Source organism: Gossypium hirsutum, chromosome D01, assembly GCF_007990345.1.
Source record: "Gossypium hirsutum isolate 1008001.06 chromosome D01, Gossypium_hirsutum_v2.1, whole genome shotgun sequence".
Taxonomy (NCBI): Eukaryota; Viridiplantae; Streptophyta; class Magnoliopsida; order Malvales; family Malvaceae; genus Gossypium; species Gossypium hirsutum.
This window is the reverse complement of record NC_053437.1, coordinates 2072669-2088057: the sequence shown is the minus strand read 5'-3', so window position 1 is coordinate 2088057 and position 15389 is coordinate 2072669. Positions and strand designations below refer to the sequence as shown.

General features: G+C 34.7%; 2 protein-coding genes across 6 annotated transcripts; one reads left to right on the top strand and one right to left on the bottom strand.

Annotated features, from left to right (window-relative positions):
* Positions 1-4520: 4520 nt before the first annotated feature.
* On the top strand, positions 4521-8226 carry LOC107933054 (CRIB domain-containing protein RIC7). Of its 5 annotated transcripts, none has more exons than XM_041086711.1 (5): positions 4521-5052; positions 5801-5942; positions 6103-6203; positions 6894-6972; positions 7678-8226. In XM_041086711.1, the coding sequence occupies exons 2-5, from the start codon at positions 5897-5899 to the stop codon at positions 8034-8036; spliced, it is 585 nt and encodes a 194-aa protein (XP_040942645.1). In that variant the 5' UTR covers positions 4521-5052; positions 5801-5896; the 3' UTR covers positions 8037-8226. The 5 variants fall into 5 exon arrangements, with proteins under 5 accessions (XP_040942645.1, XP_016720694.1, XP_040942644.1 ...); XM_016865205.2 differs by having other exon boundaries at positions 4521-5056; positions 5807-5942; XM_041086710.1 differs by having other exon boundaries at positions 4522-5052; positions 5786-5942.
* A 1992-nt stretch (positions 8227-10218) lies between these two features.
* On the bottom strand, positions 10219-14720 carry LOC107933057 (protein unc-13 homolog). Its single transcript, XM_016865208.2, has 5 exons — positions 13957-14720; positions 12989-13873; positions 11897-12352; positions 11566-11752; positions 10219-11322 (listed from the first exon to the last, which is right to left on the bottom strand). Exons 1-5 carry the CDS (start codon positions 14575-14577, stop codon positions 10352-10354), a joined length of 3120 nt encoding a protein of 1039 aa, XP_016720697.2. The 5' UTR covers positions 14578-14720; the 3' UTR covers positions 10219-10351.
* Between the last annotated feature and the right edge of the window lie 669 nt (positions 14721-15389).

Below are 15389 nucleotides of genomic sequence, written 5' to 3'. Positions count from 1 at the left end.
AAATCAAAAACAGGTGGAGCATCAGATTAATCTAGAATCTACAACAGAGTCAACTGCTAAAGCCAGTACAAAAATTCAAAATAGGGTTGCTTCTTCACCACAATACTCTATCGCCAAAAACAGAACTAGAAGAGAAATAAAACCTCCAAAGAAGTATGCCGAGGCTGATCTAGTTGCTTATGCTTTAAATGTGGCTGAAGATATAGATGCAAACTAAGAGCCATCTAATTATTCTGAGGCGGTTAGTTGTGAAGACTCAGAAAAGTGGATGTTTGCTATGCAAGAGGAGATGGAATCACTACACAAAATCAAACATGGGATCTTGTGAAACTTCCTAAAGGTAAAAAGTTTGTTCGTTGTAAATGGGTGTTTAAGAAGAAAGAGGGGACTCCAAGAGTTGAAGAACCCAGATATAAAGTAAGGCTTGTTGCAAAGGGTTATAGTCAAATTCCAAGAGTGGACTTCACAGATGTTTTCTCTCCAGTTGTGAAGCATAGTTTGATTCGAGCTTTGCTTGGTATTGTAGCCATGCATGATTTGGAGCTTGAGCAGTTAGATGTAAAAACTGTATTTTTGCATGGAGAACTTGATGAGGATATTTACATGCAACAACCAGAGGGTTTTACAGTCTCAGAAAAAGAAGACTATGTTTGCTTGTTGAAAAAGTCCCTTTATAGTTTGAAACAGTCACCAAGATAGTGGTATAAGAGGTTTGATTCCTTTATGACTTCTCATAATTTTAAAAGAAGTAACTTTGATAGTTGTGTTTACTTTAAGAAAAGCAGTGATGGTTCTTTTATCTATCTACTCCTTTATGTTGATGACATGTTGATAGCAGCGAAAGATAAATGAGAGATAAAGAAAGGTCAAAGCCCAACTAAGTGAAGAATTTGAGATGAAAGACTTAGGACCAGCAAAGAAGATACTTGGTATGGAGATTCTCAGAGATAGAAAAGCAAGTAAATTGTACCTAAGTCAGAAGGGGTACATTGAGAAAGTTCTTTGCAGATTCAATATGCAGAATGCTAAGCCTGTTAGTACTCCTTTAGCAGCCCATTTCAGACTTTCATCGGCTTTGTCTCCCCAATCAGATGATGAGATTGAATACATGTCACATGTTCCATACTCTAGTGCAGTGGGATCTCTCATGTATACCATGGTTTGTTCACGTCCAGATTTATCATTTGCAGTTAGTGCAGTTAGCAGATACATGGCGAATCCCGGTAAAGAACATTGGAAAGCAGTTCAGTGGGTTTTAAGATACTTACGAGGTACTACTGATGTTTGCTTACAGTTTGGAAGAACTAGAGATGGAGTCATTGGGTATGTTGATGCTGATTTTGCTGGAGACCTCGATAGAAGAAGATTCTCACAGGTTATGTCTTTACAATCGGAGGTTGTGCAATTAGTTAGAAAGCCACTTTGCAAACTATAGTCGCTTTGTCTACCACTGAAGCTGAGCACATGACGATTACTGAGGCTTGTAAAGAAGCTATTTGGTTGAAGGGACTCTTTAGTGAACTCAATGAAGACCTTCAAATCAATACAGTATTTTGTGATAGTCAAAGTGCCATATTCCTTACAAAAGACCAAATGTTTCATGAGAGAACAAAACACATTGATGTTAGGTATCATTTTGTTCGTGATATTATTGCTCGTGGTGATATTGTTGTGAGCAAAATTAGTACTCATGAAAATCCTACAGATATGATGACTAAGTCACTTCCTATAACCAAGTTTGAGCATTACTTAGACTTGGTTGGTGTTTATTGTTGAAGATAAACCCTTAAGGGGTTTTATGGAAGAGGTAGAGAAACTTGTTCATTGAGAGTTCGTGATGAAGAACTTGTTCATTAAGAATTTGTGTCAAGGTGGAGATTGTTAGAATAAGTGACTCAAATCCTTATTTAAATAAAATACTGTGGTAAAATAAAATAAAAGTAAAATCCCTATAGAATTATACTTCTTTTATTTTATTTTAGAATAAGGTTTTTTAAACCTTATTAAACTCAATCTATTTGATATTATTTGAATAAGGAGTTTCACTCCTATTAGAATAAGGTTTACAAGCCTATAAATAGGCATCGTCTACTCCTCTTGTAATTAATTTTGAATTCGACATAGTGAATTTTCTTCTCCTCTGCCCGTGGTTTTTCCCCGAAAGGGTTTCCACGTAAAATCTGTGTGTTCTTTATTTTTCCTATTTCTATTTTTCTTTGCGATATATTGTCATTATCGACATTATATTTTTCACAATAACACATGCTAATGTCCCCCCTTTTCAAGAACTTTCAATATGTGCGGCAAGCAGTTGTCTCCTCAAACATCATTGCGGAGAAGCTAACAAAATCCATGATTCAATATAAAAAAATTCAACATGCGTTCTCCTTTTTCAGCTTAGCAAGTTCTTACCTTATGACTCCAGACCTCTACGAAACCATATTACAGCTCGTTAAGCTTTGATCGTAGTTTCGAGAAAAGAACAACATAGCTTTGAGAAAACGACACTACAAATGCCTGTAAAAGTTGTCGTCGTCGTCCTTACCGGCTTTTTCAACACTATGAATACTCTTCTCTCTTTCTTTTTTTTTTGGTCTAATATGGTCTATATTTAGGGTTCGCAATTGCACTTCTCGATAATGTCATCTCCAAAATTTAAACTTACATTTACATAAACGCCTCTTAAATAATACTAATTAATAATACATCAACTTAAAAGATTGAATGATAATATATGTTAGCAAGGGCAGAACTAAGGAAAAAGGGCTTAGTTCTCAGGGGTGTAGACAAAAATTTTATAGCAGGGGTTAAATTTTACAAAAGTTTAAAGGTCTAAAGAGGGAATTATACCAAATCAAGGGGGGCCAAGTTAGAAAAATTACATAGGCAGAAAGAACAACATATAGCTGAATTTACATAGGCAAACAATAAGTCTTGAGGCAAAGGTTTGCTCAATAGGACCTATAATGCCTTAGATTTCCAATAAGCTCAATCTAGAATCCGTAGAAGCTTATATACCCATTAGTCCTTGCAATGTCATCTACAAAATTATCGTTAAGACTTCAGTGAACAGGGTGGAACTAGTTTTAGGCAAATTCATTAATCCTTTACAAAATGCCTTTGTGAGCAATAGACATATCAGTGACAATATGTTAGTTAGTGTTGAAATCATTCAAGACATTAAGAGTAAAAGTAAAGGCAAACGTGTCCTCAGCGTAGCTTATGATAGTATAAGTTGGACCTTCCTTCCTTCAATGTGATCTCGAGATAATATGGTTCAACGATCATTGTATTAACCGCTGATCATGACATGAATCACTACAGTAAGCCACCGGATCCTTCTGAATGGAGAGCCAATAGAACCTTTCAATCTTACAGGAGGAGCTAGATAAGGTGATCTCTTGTCACCTTATTTGTTTATCTTATGCTAAAACATCCTTCTTGCATTCATGATGAGTGCTAATGGGAAAAAGGGAAATCCAAAGAACAAAGGTGGGACATATATTATAGCTTTGTTATACTTAATGTCAGGTCTTAGAATTAATTATGGTAAGTGTAACATTTACTTGAGCAAAAATTATTATCCAAGTTCAAAAGGCTGTTCAATAAAACCCTAAAGGTCAAAGCAACCAATAAACCTAGAAGCTGTCTCGGAGTGGACCTTAGTAGCCCTACAAGAGAAAAAGGAAATGTTTCAACTTGTGGTGGATAAGATGGAAGCTAAATTTGCACATTGGAAGCTTAAGATACTAGCAACATAAGACAAATACATTATGATTAAGTCAATCCTTGCCAATGCCCCAAATTACACCTTCTCTTGTTTCAAAGCACTAAGGTCTTTTACTTAAGAGTCTTGATACAATCATTAGAAACTTTTAGTGAAATTACAAGAATATTTTTTAAAAAACTATGCATTTTAAAGGATAGGATAATCTTTGTCAACCAAGATTAAAGTGTGAGCTCAAGTTGTGGTCTATTAATCAAGTGTTCACCTTCACTAAAAATAACATAAAAAATCTCAAGATGAAAGGGTGGTCTTGGGTTCAGATATTATGAGCATATGAACCAAGCTTTACTTGCAAGGCAATGGAGGATGGTTCAAAAAGAGAGCAGGCTTTCTAGGGAGACCTCAGAATAGGGGCGAAAGCAAGTAACTCTTTAAAATTTTATGAAATTACATATTAGAATAATGGTAAACTACACTTTGTCCCCCAAAATTTATGATTTATCTCTGACCCCTTAAAACAATTTTTTGGTTTCACCCTTGCCTTAGCAAGAAAGTACTACTTTAAAGAAGGTTTCTGAGTAAAAAGAAATAAATCGAGACAAAAAAAAATTGACAGTTTGAACCGGTTAAAAATTTTTTAAATTGGTATAAACAGTTCAGTGACTGATAACATTGACCTCAACCCTTAATATAGGATCTCTTACTTTTCCGTATATAATATGTATATATATAGATTTAGATAAATAGATAGATAAAAGGCAAAGGTAGGTTATTGCCATTGATTTCCTTAATTGTATTTCCCTCATGGGAAATCATTAAAAAGCAAAAATAAAAAAAAATAGAAACCTCCCAAAAATAGGAGAAAGTTAAGTTAAACCTCCTCCTCTCATGGCTTTTTCACCTAAAAATGCGCGGTTTTATCATTGACCCCAACAATGGGAAAGCGTAGCTTTACTTTCTTCTTCCTCCCTTTCACTTTCATACTTTGAGAATTTCCCTTTCACCCACATTTCCCTCTCTTTTCTTGATTGTAAAAAAAAAAAACCAAAAAGGGGAAACATCTTTGTTAATTACAATCAAGAATTGGAGGAGAGTTTTTAATTTTTTTTCTTTATTTTAAATTTTTTTCATCCCACTTGAGTTTTAGATTTTTTTTCCTTCTGTTTTTTTATTTTTTCGTATAAAAATTCATACCCTTCGAAAAAAATTTGGTTTTCCTTGAATGATTTATGATTATATTTTTTGTTGAAGAAAGAGATTCCAGAGTGGAAATGAATTCATTTTGATTGAGAATCGTTTCTTCATTAGCTCATGCAGCTTTCCTCGTAGGTACTTCCCTTCTATCTTTTAAGGGTTAATATAATTTTGGTATATGAACTCGGTTTTAATGTTTAATTTGATATCCGGGTTTTCTTTTTGTTTTTGTCCTAATTTGATAACTGAGTTTGGTTTTCATATTCAATTTGGTACTTAGATTAAACCGCATAATGTGACCCAATGAATGTTTGAAACGAGTGCTTTAGTAAAAAACAAACATTAAAAAATCTCAGGTGCCTAATTGAATATTGAAACCAAACTTATGTACTTAATTGAAACAAAGAGAATTCAAGCATCAAATTGAAAACAAAAAAACTGGATAGGAATATTTTTAATTTAATTAGACGTAATTTGATTATCTGCTAAATCCAAATTAATAACACCATTAGTTGTTGTTTTTAAAAAGATTATGTGAATTTCTTTCTCATGTAATCACAACGGCAACAATAATCAATGTTATCAATTTAGATTTGTATCGTCAAATTATACTTAAATTAAAGGATTAAAATCAAAATTAGACCCTTTTTTTTGGAACAATTCCATTATAGGTTTTGGTCATATGTGTTCTTTTTGACACAAAAATCTAGAGCTACTCATAGCCCCTCCCCAACCCGCACTCAAACTCACGTCCTCTTACATTACTGCCAATCGAGCTAAGACTCAATCAGCAAAATTAGACCTTATTTCTTTATAGAAAACTTGTTCATTTATTTTATTTTTTTATATTATAAAACCAAACAGATTGTGGGTTATTAGTTGCAGTCTGACTTTGACATCAACAAACCTTGGAGAAGAACATTTCATATTGACAAATTGCCAAAGGGAATTTTCCACCGTTCTTGACACCAAAATATGAAGGGTCTTCTAAAAGGTTTAAGATACATTTCCGATATATTTGGTAAGCAGACCCCCCAAATTTTTATTTTTCACTTTCAACTCCTTTTTCTTTTACGTAATCAAGCTTAACTCGGTTAATTCATGTACCGATGACTTGTATGCAAGTAAAAGAGTTATATCGAATACCAAAAGATTTGACACTTTTTTATTTTATTCTGCAGAACAGGAAAAAGAACAAGAAATGCAAATAGGGAATCCTACAGATGTAAAACATGTTGCTCATATTGGTATGGATGGTCCTTCTGCCAATAAGCCTAGCTGGGTATGATTTCTTTTTTTCCTTTCATGTTATAGTTTCGAAATCTTTTTGTTGATGATATTAATTAGACATGTTCATGGACTGGCTATCCCCAAGCCTGAAAGTCTATCCAAAATTTAGGAGGGTTTGGATAAAAATATTAGGCTCGAAAAATGAGTTTGGTCAAAAAAATTAGGCCCGTTTAAAATATGAGTCAAGCTCGGGCTTGAACATTCAAGGCCCGACCTGTTTTAAAGTTTATAATATTTTATATTGTGTTATTTTTATATATTATGTAATTTAGAACACATTAAAAAAATAAACCTATACTAAATATATAATACTACGCTAATGTAAACATTAAAATAATGTTAAGATAAATATATAAAAAAATTCAATAAATAAAAATGTATAAAATTATTAAATATTAAATTAATATAATAAAAATATTTTAAAAAATTAAAAAATAATATGGGCGGACCTAAGATAGGCTTGAATTAGTTTTTGGCAAATATGAACGGATTTGGACAAAATTTTAAGCCCATATTTCGGACTGGGCCGAGCTTGGGCAAATATAAAGTATGTTAATATCATACTTTAGCCTAGTTTGAACCTGACCTGTCCCGACCCATGAGCACCTCTAGTCGTAATTGTGAGTTATATATATTTAACTTATAATTTGTAAGTGACTTTTTAAAAAAAAAATTCATTTAGATGAACGAGTTTAATTCGGCTGAAGAGCTCTCATCGGATACATTAGCTAATAATCTACAAGAGACGCCTTCAGCTGCAGGTTTGTTCCTTATTTCTTGCTTCTTTAAAATAGGTCAATTTATGGTTTTAATCCTTATACTGTGTTTAACTTGGATAGTTTAGTCTCTGTACTGAATTAGACATTTTTTTGTTCTCGTACCATGACTAGTGTCATTTTTAGTTCAAATTGCTAACTTTATTAAAAATTTCACTAATCCCCTTATGTAGAATTTTTTTTGAAAAAAAAATCGAAACCTAAAACCTGAAATTGAAATTATGATTATCAAAATATATAGCTATTTTTCACTAATTTATCATGTAAATAAAGTTCTATCTCAAGTCTCTTGATTTCAACGTTTTTTTTTTCGACAAATGATTTTTATAAATAGTATTACTTATTTGGATTAAGTTGAAGGATAAAATGATGTCAAATTATAATAATTAATTCTCAAATATAGTATAATACCAAGACGAAAACTATAATTTGACCTTAAAAATAATAGAAGAAATGGTTCATTCCATGCAAATAATGTTAAGATTTGGATCTTGAATCACTTATGTTAACTTTGTTAGATAAATTTGATGTAAAAGTCATTTCAATATGGCTCAGACATTTGTGTGAACTATTCGAAATTGGAAAAAGATTGATAATTAAATCGGTTTTTATAATTTTTAAAATTTTATGAATTATATAATTAATTATTTAATTATTGTTGAACCGGCTAATGATTTTTTTTTGGTGCAGGAGATCATGAGTCATTGCCGCCGACAAGCAATGAGAAGCCAAAGAAGACAAGGCGCAAAGCATCAATAGAAAATGGCACAGCCGTAGAGTCATCGAAAGTCAGCGAGAAAGGCTCGAGGGGCCACCGTTCATCCAACAACTCCATGGGTTCCCCCGCCCGAGAATCGTCTTCCCAAGGCAGGCGCCACTCCAATCGTAGCATCAACGGCAGTGAGTCACCTTCACAAGACTTACCCGACATTCCAAAGAAATCTCGACGAAAGAAGTCGAAGGAATCATCAGGCGGATCCGACGGGTCTTCGATCTCGTCGAGAACGAAAGAAGGCTCTTTGCCAGATGTCACCGAGCTCGAATCTTAAAGAATTACGGAAGCTTTCAAAGAACCAAAAAAAAAAAAAAAAAAGAGAGAGAGAGAGAGGAGAGGAGGATAACAACGTACGTGATAGTTCTTTGCATGGCTTACATGGCTTTCATGGCTTAAACGTTAACAGAAAACATTTTTTTTAAATAACGAAATTAAAATCTTGGGGAAATTTGTTGAAATTATATATATTTTTTAAAAAGAGAGCATATACCATTGTATTGTATTGGCGATTGTTAGAGCTACTTAAAACATTATTTTGAAACTTTAAAATAACAGTTGTCAACTATAGTAAAAACTAAGGTATTTTTTTAGGCATTATAGATTCTGATCATATTTGCTCTTTTTGATACAATGCTTAAAACTATTCATAGCCCCTCACCAACCCATAAATAGAAGGATAATGCACTACAATGCATTCGAACTCATGTATTCTTGTATTGGTAACAATGCTCATACCAGTTGAGGTAAGATTCAATCGGTTATAAAAGAGTAATTTTATGATGGAATCTTAGTAACTTTTTTTTTCTCTTTTATTCTATATATTTATGGTTGATTTAATAAATTAAAAATTTATTGCTATATAGAACTTTTGCTTAATTGACATTGTTACTATTGTAATAATTAGGAAAACGTGAAGTTGAGCACCAGTGGGGATTTTGGCATTAAGGGTTTTACTGGGTAACTAAAATTTTTAAAAAATTTTGAGGGTTTTTAATGATGATTTTTTTTTAAAAAAAAATTGATAGGTCTAATTAGAACTTTCAAAAATTTTGGAGATTTAATAAAAATTTACAAAAAATTTTGAAGGGTTTAATTGATTTTTTTAAAAAAAAAATTCAAAGATTTAATGTGAATTTTCAAAAATTTTGGAGTCTAATTAAATTTTTTAAAAACTTTGAGGTCAAGACCCCTGGACGAGGACACTTAAGCTCAAATTTCTTCGATTTAAGAGTTGGAGGTTACAAGTAGAAAGCATTATATCAAAAAATAAGTTCAAATTCATTGGCACCAAATATATAGGGGGAAACTTTAGTTTTTATTGTAAAAATTAGCAAAGAAAATTCTATCTTCTCTCAAAATTTTAAAAAAAAATTCTAAAAATTATTAAAATTTTCAAATGAAAATCTCATTGAAATATCTTACCCTAATTCAAATCCTAAAATAATTAGAAAGGTATGGATTTGGGTAAAAACAATTAAGCCTACTTAAAATATAACTCGTATTCAGATAATTAACCATGACTTTCATTTTTTATAATTTTTTTTTATTTGTTAATATGCAATTATTTACATTCTATGATGAAATTAAAAAAGGTAAACTATTAAAATAGTCATTTTTGTTTACTTCAGGTTACATTTTAGTCACTGGGTAGTTAATTGCCGTTAACGGTGTAATGGTAAGCTGAGGTAGTACGTTAAATCATCATTTTAAACAAAAATTTTAGGTTAATTTATACAATTGGTCCCTATATTTTTTTTTTATTTTGAGCAATTTATTTTTTCTTTTATGTTTTTTTTTAACTTTCCTTTTTTTTCTTTATTTTCCATTCTCTTCTACTTCTCCCTTTGTTTTCCTCCCTTCTCCATTTCTTTTAATGTAGTTTTTCTATGTTTTTCATTTGTTAAAACTAGTCCCCACACTTCTATTTTTTTTTGAACAATTTAATTTTTTCGAGTGAGGCGAGTTTGTGGGCTAATTTTAACAAATGGAAAACATAGAAAAACTATGTTAAAAGGAATGGAGAAAGGAGGGAAACAGAGAGAGGCATAAGAGAATGGAAAATAAATAAAAAGGAAAGTTAAAGGAGCATAAAAGAAAAAAAGTAAATTGCTCACAATGAAAAAATATAGGACCAATTGTAGAATTTAACCTAAAATTTTTGTTCGAAATGATGATTTAACGTGCCACATCAGCTTACTGTTACACTGTTAACGGTAATTAACGACTTAGTGACTAAAATATTACAACACGATAATGTAAGTGACTAAAGCGTAACATTTCAAACATAAGTGAGTAAAATGTAACTCGAGGCAAACAAAAATGACTATTTTAATAATTTACCCAATTAAAAATACCTAATGATTTTAATTAAAAAAAAACTAATGCTAGAAAACTAAAAATGAAACAAAAAAAATGTACATTTGCTCTCTCTAGCCCAACTAACAAGATCTTGATAATAACATTTTAAGTTAAACCATTGATTTCCTTTTAATTTTTTAGTATATTTTACATCTATGAAAAAATCAATGCTAGAAAACCTCATCTTCTTCATGTATATGCGATATCTATACAAATTTCATTTCCCCCCAATCAATTTCTTTTTGCCAATTGAAATGATTTCTTTAAAAAATTATTGGCTGCTCTATCATTCCTATGGCACAACACCCTTAGGATCGTGTTCGGGTCCGCTCTATTCCACCTAGCCGTCGTCGGTGGCATTGGTAGCTTTTGGCCTCCACTGATGGAGCCAATGCCGCTGGCTTCGCATGTCACGATGCTGAAATCTTCAGTTAATTGTTCGGTGGTTTGTCCCATCAATGATATCACACCTTCAACTACTTCGGCCTCCCTTTGGACTATGTCTTCGGATAGCAACCCTTCTCCGCAAGTGCAAAAAACCCTTTTCAAGCTATCGAAATCGTCTTCTATCATCTCATGGTCAGACCGTTGGAATGTCCGAGACGGTCCCCCCGCGAGCAACACCATGAGAAACGCTTCGAACGATGCTTTCATCACTTCTTTCATTGCCAATGCTTGAGCGTGGTCCGTGAGTATAGCGGTAAGGAGTGCTAGGTTTTGCTTTAGGATCCGGATCGCAGGCCGTAGCCTTGAATTGGCTACATCACCCACGTACAGGGTCTCGTAAAATACGGGGCATGAATCGAGGAAAATGAGGCGGTAAGCGGCAACTTCCGACACGTGATCACACGCTGCTTGAATGGATGCGTTGACGTGTTCGAAGTAGGAAGACGAAGTGCAACCAACACCAAGGTGCATACTGAAACGGTTCCGTGTCGAGACCCTTGGCGAGAGGCTAAGAGTTTTGTCGAGTGAGTGTAGGTGGGAGGCTAGGTAGTGCAAGCTGTTGATACGAATGTAAAGGCGTTGCGTCCCACGACTCGTCGACGGGTGAGGATGTTGACCTTCCGTCTTCATGAATTGGGTTATCTCTGCCACTCTAGTGGTACAAGGATTTGCCTTTCTCCAAAGCTTGAAAAACTTCGAATCTCCGTTGCATCTTGTTAGAGGAGGAAGTGAAGGGAGATAACTCTGCTTTGACCCTGAAATTGCATTTAATGTAATGGTGAAATTGCATTTAATTCCTAAAAGTTTATAATTCAATCCTAGCCCTTAAATGGTGAAATATTTGTTTAATCCCTCCAAAAATTATAAATTCATAACTTAATAATTGAATTTTGCCCACTCCCGCCTTAAGAAAAAGTTTTCGACTTCATTTATTCTCAGATAGATAACCCTACACTCAGACAGGTCTATAAAACACAATGCAAAGGTTATATACTCACCACATGAGGCTACAAACGTAGTGTATTCTTGGATGAGTTGCTCTAAGCCTTCAGCTAGATCAAGAACTGAATCATCTGTAATCCCAATGGGGATTTCAAAGAAACCATTCACCATTTCCTTGGCTATGCTCATTAGCTCCACAACTGATTGTGCGTACGGCTCGGATTTCGACTTCGGGTTCCATGTCTGCAACACATTAAAAACCCTAATCACTATAATGGTATATTTCATATTTGATGCGCTGATAGTAAATAATGCCATGCACTGTCAATAAATTAGATGATGTGCCATCATCTTGTTCACTGATAATGCACCATGTTTGCAACATACTTCGGTTTCTTTTACTCTACAAAGCAACTCTTTGGCTTGGTTCAACCTTTCATCTAGCCATTGCCTCAAAAGCTTCATTATGATTGAATCGACTTCATAGGGCATCATTTCCCTGACAATCCCTTTGCCTCCGTCTTCGCATTCTTCGGAATCCTCGACTACCATTTGGACCAACACCTTTTCTAGCTTTGCGGCACGTTGTAGTACCTCAACAATCTCGCTATTGAGTATGCTCGTCCCGGCTAAGTATTGCTTCAACACCGCACCATAGCATTGGTGCAGCGTTACCGCCGCGACCCCGGCCGCGGTCGGGTGCCACCGTTTCAATATGGGACTGAATAACTCCCTCTCCCTGACGGCCAAATCCTCGGTTTCTTTAGCCAATTGCAACAGAGCTTCGCTAACTTCCGCCCGTTCTCCAACCTCAGCGTTTTTCAAATTTTCATTTGCTATTATCTATCAAACGTTATGCAAACAAATGATGAGTTTATATTTGACAGTAAAATATAGTATTGTTTAGATTCTAAATTAGTATCAAAACTTTAAAATATTTTAAATGAGCCTTTAAATATTAATATTGTATTAAATAAGTCTTTCCTTCAACTTATTAGCTGTCTATTTAGACATTAAATGTCAGATTAGGCTTGATGCGAAGCATATCTAAAGCACGTGGATCAAACTATAAAGATGAATGTACCTACCTTATTGATGGTTTAGATTTGACGTGTTTAAAAATGCAACATGTGTTTAAAATAATCTAAAAATAAATATATATTAAATTTATTAAGTCAATCAGTTCGAGTATAAATTTTAAGATTCGATAACCGATCAACTTAATAATTCTAATAGAATCCTTAATCCATCACCAATTTAACCCAGACAAATTTAAATATGTCAGTTAAATTGGTTTTAATAAGCTTTTACTTATCCCTAAATCTAAGTTGTGAGCACGTACACTGATCCATGTGTTTAGTTATGCTCAGTGTTAGAACCCAATCTAATGGCAAGATTGACGGAAGAAACTGGTTGATATTAATACTACTACTTTAAGTATTCAATTAAAATATTTTAAAATTTAAAGCTAAAACTCACCTTTGCAAACGCATTTTTCAAAGAAGATCGAATGTAATGATCAACGCAATCACTAGTTGAATCCACAAACATTGTGTCCCCTTTCTTGCTCCCTTCCCCTTCCTTTATTGTAACATCTTCACCTAATATTTTCATTGATGATAAGGCCAAAGGTAAAAGGTTTTCCACTCCACCAACTGTTGTTTTGTTGAAATACTCATGGTAGTGAAGTAACCTCATTTCCGCCCATTTTTGCATCGACACCAACATAGACATCAATAGTTTCACGTACGCCGCCTCTCGATCAATCTTCTTAGCGTCAATCGCCACCTCCGTCAACATATTATATGCGGCACAAAGAAGATCAGGCTCCATTTGATTCGTAGCAACGTATTGTTGGAACAACACCCAAGTGAAACAAACGTTGTGGATTGACCTATTGATCCCCAATGTAGACCAAGTCTTTTTCATCAACTCTAGCAATTCGTCGACTTCATCGAGGACTAATGTCTCATCTCGAATATCAAATATGGCTTGAAGGAGGGAGATGTATATGTGGGTGTTGAGAGGGAACCCATCTGCCCAATGGCATGCATCGCTAGAAGTTTCGTTAGCACTTCGCCAAGACAAAGAAACGACGCAATTGCATAACGTTCTCATCGTGTCAGAGTTCTTGCCAGTGTCTATAGGCTTGGATTTGCTGGCTCGGATTATCTCTCGTAGACGTTTCGCTAAAGAATTCGATTTTTCGAGAGGGATCGACGGATGATTGAGGAGGCCTGCTTCTAGGATTTTGAGTTGACGCCTTTGCCAAAAATGGTAGTCGCTCATGTCGTTGAACTCCGATGGTTTTAATTGACGAAGAAGCTCAAGAGGGAGGATGATAGTCTCCGATCTCCTCCCCATCTATTGAAAATAATAGGAGAAATTACAATCACAATCAATCATTACAATCATATACATATTGCATTGATATGCAGTATACTTACTTGGCCAACAAGGGTTCTCATGAGAGTTTTCCTAAGCCTATTATCACTTTGTTCGGTAACCCTCATTTGTTGCCTCATAATCTCGGCAGACGTCAAAGGTCGCCTTGGCCGTGTCGCCACCGTTGAAAACCCTCCGGAGCTATAAAATGAAACGGAATTACTGTGTCCATGATGAGAAATCGGTGACACCGACGGCGTGGAACCTCCACCATTAACTGACGACATCGACATCCGCCTAGAAGGCGATCTTTTCAACATCCTCAACCCTAAGGCTTTTTTAACCTTACTCGTAGGAGTCATCGTCACCACCGCGCTCACTCGCCCGCCCGACCCGTGCATTGATCCTCCGTCCCCATTCCCATGATGATCTTGCGAAGAGTAAAATGACAAAGCATTCCGACCTCCGAACCCCGGCGATGAACGACAAGCCGTGAAGAATATTTCGTACGCCGCTTCACGGATGTCGTCGTGATCGAGATCTTCCAGCTTGCCAAAGGGCCATACAAGGTCCGTGTTATTGTTGTCATCAGATATGGAAGTACTAGTAGAGGTAGTGCTAATGGCGGTGGAAGCACCATGTACATGACCGGAGAAATATTCCCGGTGAGATTGCCGGCCCATGGCTACAAAAAAGGGAGTTGGGGATTGAGGAAAAGAGGAATTCAATAACAAACGGGAAAAATGGTGGGAGGATCCGACAGGATAGATAACGGATGGACAAAAGATTTTTTCATTTCTTTTTATAAAGAGAGACAAAAATAAAATAAAAAAAAGACAGATTTTGTTGGTTATGATGACAGCATTTTTGTGTTAAGAAAAAAAAAAGACAGAAAGAAAACGAACAAACAAAAACAAAAAACATTTGTTGGTGGTGGTGGTAAATGGTGGTTTAAGGTTTGCCAACATTGTAGTGTCCAAAAAACATGGAAATTTAAACCCAATTAATTTAATGGATTTCATTTTGCACACGTTTGGTTCCATCAAAATTAAATTAAACATATATTCTCATGGCATTTAAGACTCTTACAAAAACCCTAGTAAAAAAAGCATGCTTTAGTCTTTATATTGACCGGTTATTAAAGGTGTCTTTGAATGGTCAGTGTGTTTACCTCCGGTAAAGTTAAGAACAATGGTGATGATAAGATTAATTATTGTAGTTGTGAGGTAAAAGATTCCACTGCATCATACCAATCATCCATCCAAAGGCATACTAAGTCTTATTAAGAGAGTTTGGGTTCGGTTCAGATTTCGCAACTCAAACATTGGTTGAGTCTCTTTTAGGAGTTTTAGTTAAATTATTACTTAATATAGATTGATCCCTCAACTCAATAAGAGAGGACAAGGCCTTTGCCTACGTACTAGATACACTATTGTATGTAGAGGTATACGTTTGGATGAAAAATTTTCGAATTAGACAAGTTGGGTGAGTCTTA

Coding starts and splice junctions, on each gene's coding strand:
- LOC107933057 (XM_016865208.2), bottom strand. CDS start 14,577: ATGGGCCGGCAATCTCACCGGGAATATTTCTCCGGTCATGTACATGGT. Junction 13,874..13,956: donor TGAGAACCCTTGTTGGCCAA/GTAAGTATACTG, acceptor TATTTTCAATAG/ATGGGGAGGAGATCGGAGAC. Junction 11,323..11,565: donor TACGTTTGTAGCCTCATGTG/GTGAGTATATAA, acceptor ATGCAATTTCAG/GGTCAAAGCAGAGTTATCTC.
- LOC107933054 (XM_041086711.1), top strand. CDS start 5,897: ATGAAGGGTCTTCTAAAAGGTTTAAGATACATTTCCGATATATTTG. Junction 6,204..6,893: donor CTGCCAATAAGCCTAGCTGG/GTATGATTTCTT, acceptor AAATTCATTTAG/ATGAACGAGTTTAATTCGGC. Junction 6,973..7,677: donor AGAGACGCCTTCAGCTGCAG/GTTTGTTCCTTA, acceptor TTTTTGGTGCAG/GAGATCATGAGTCATTGCCG.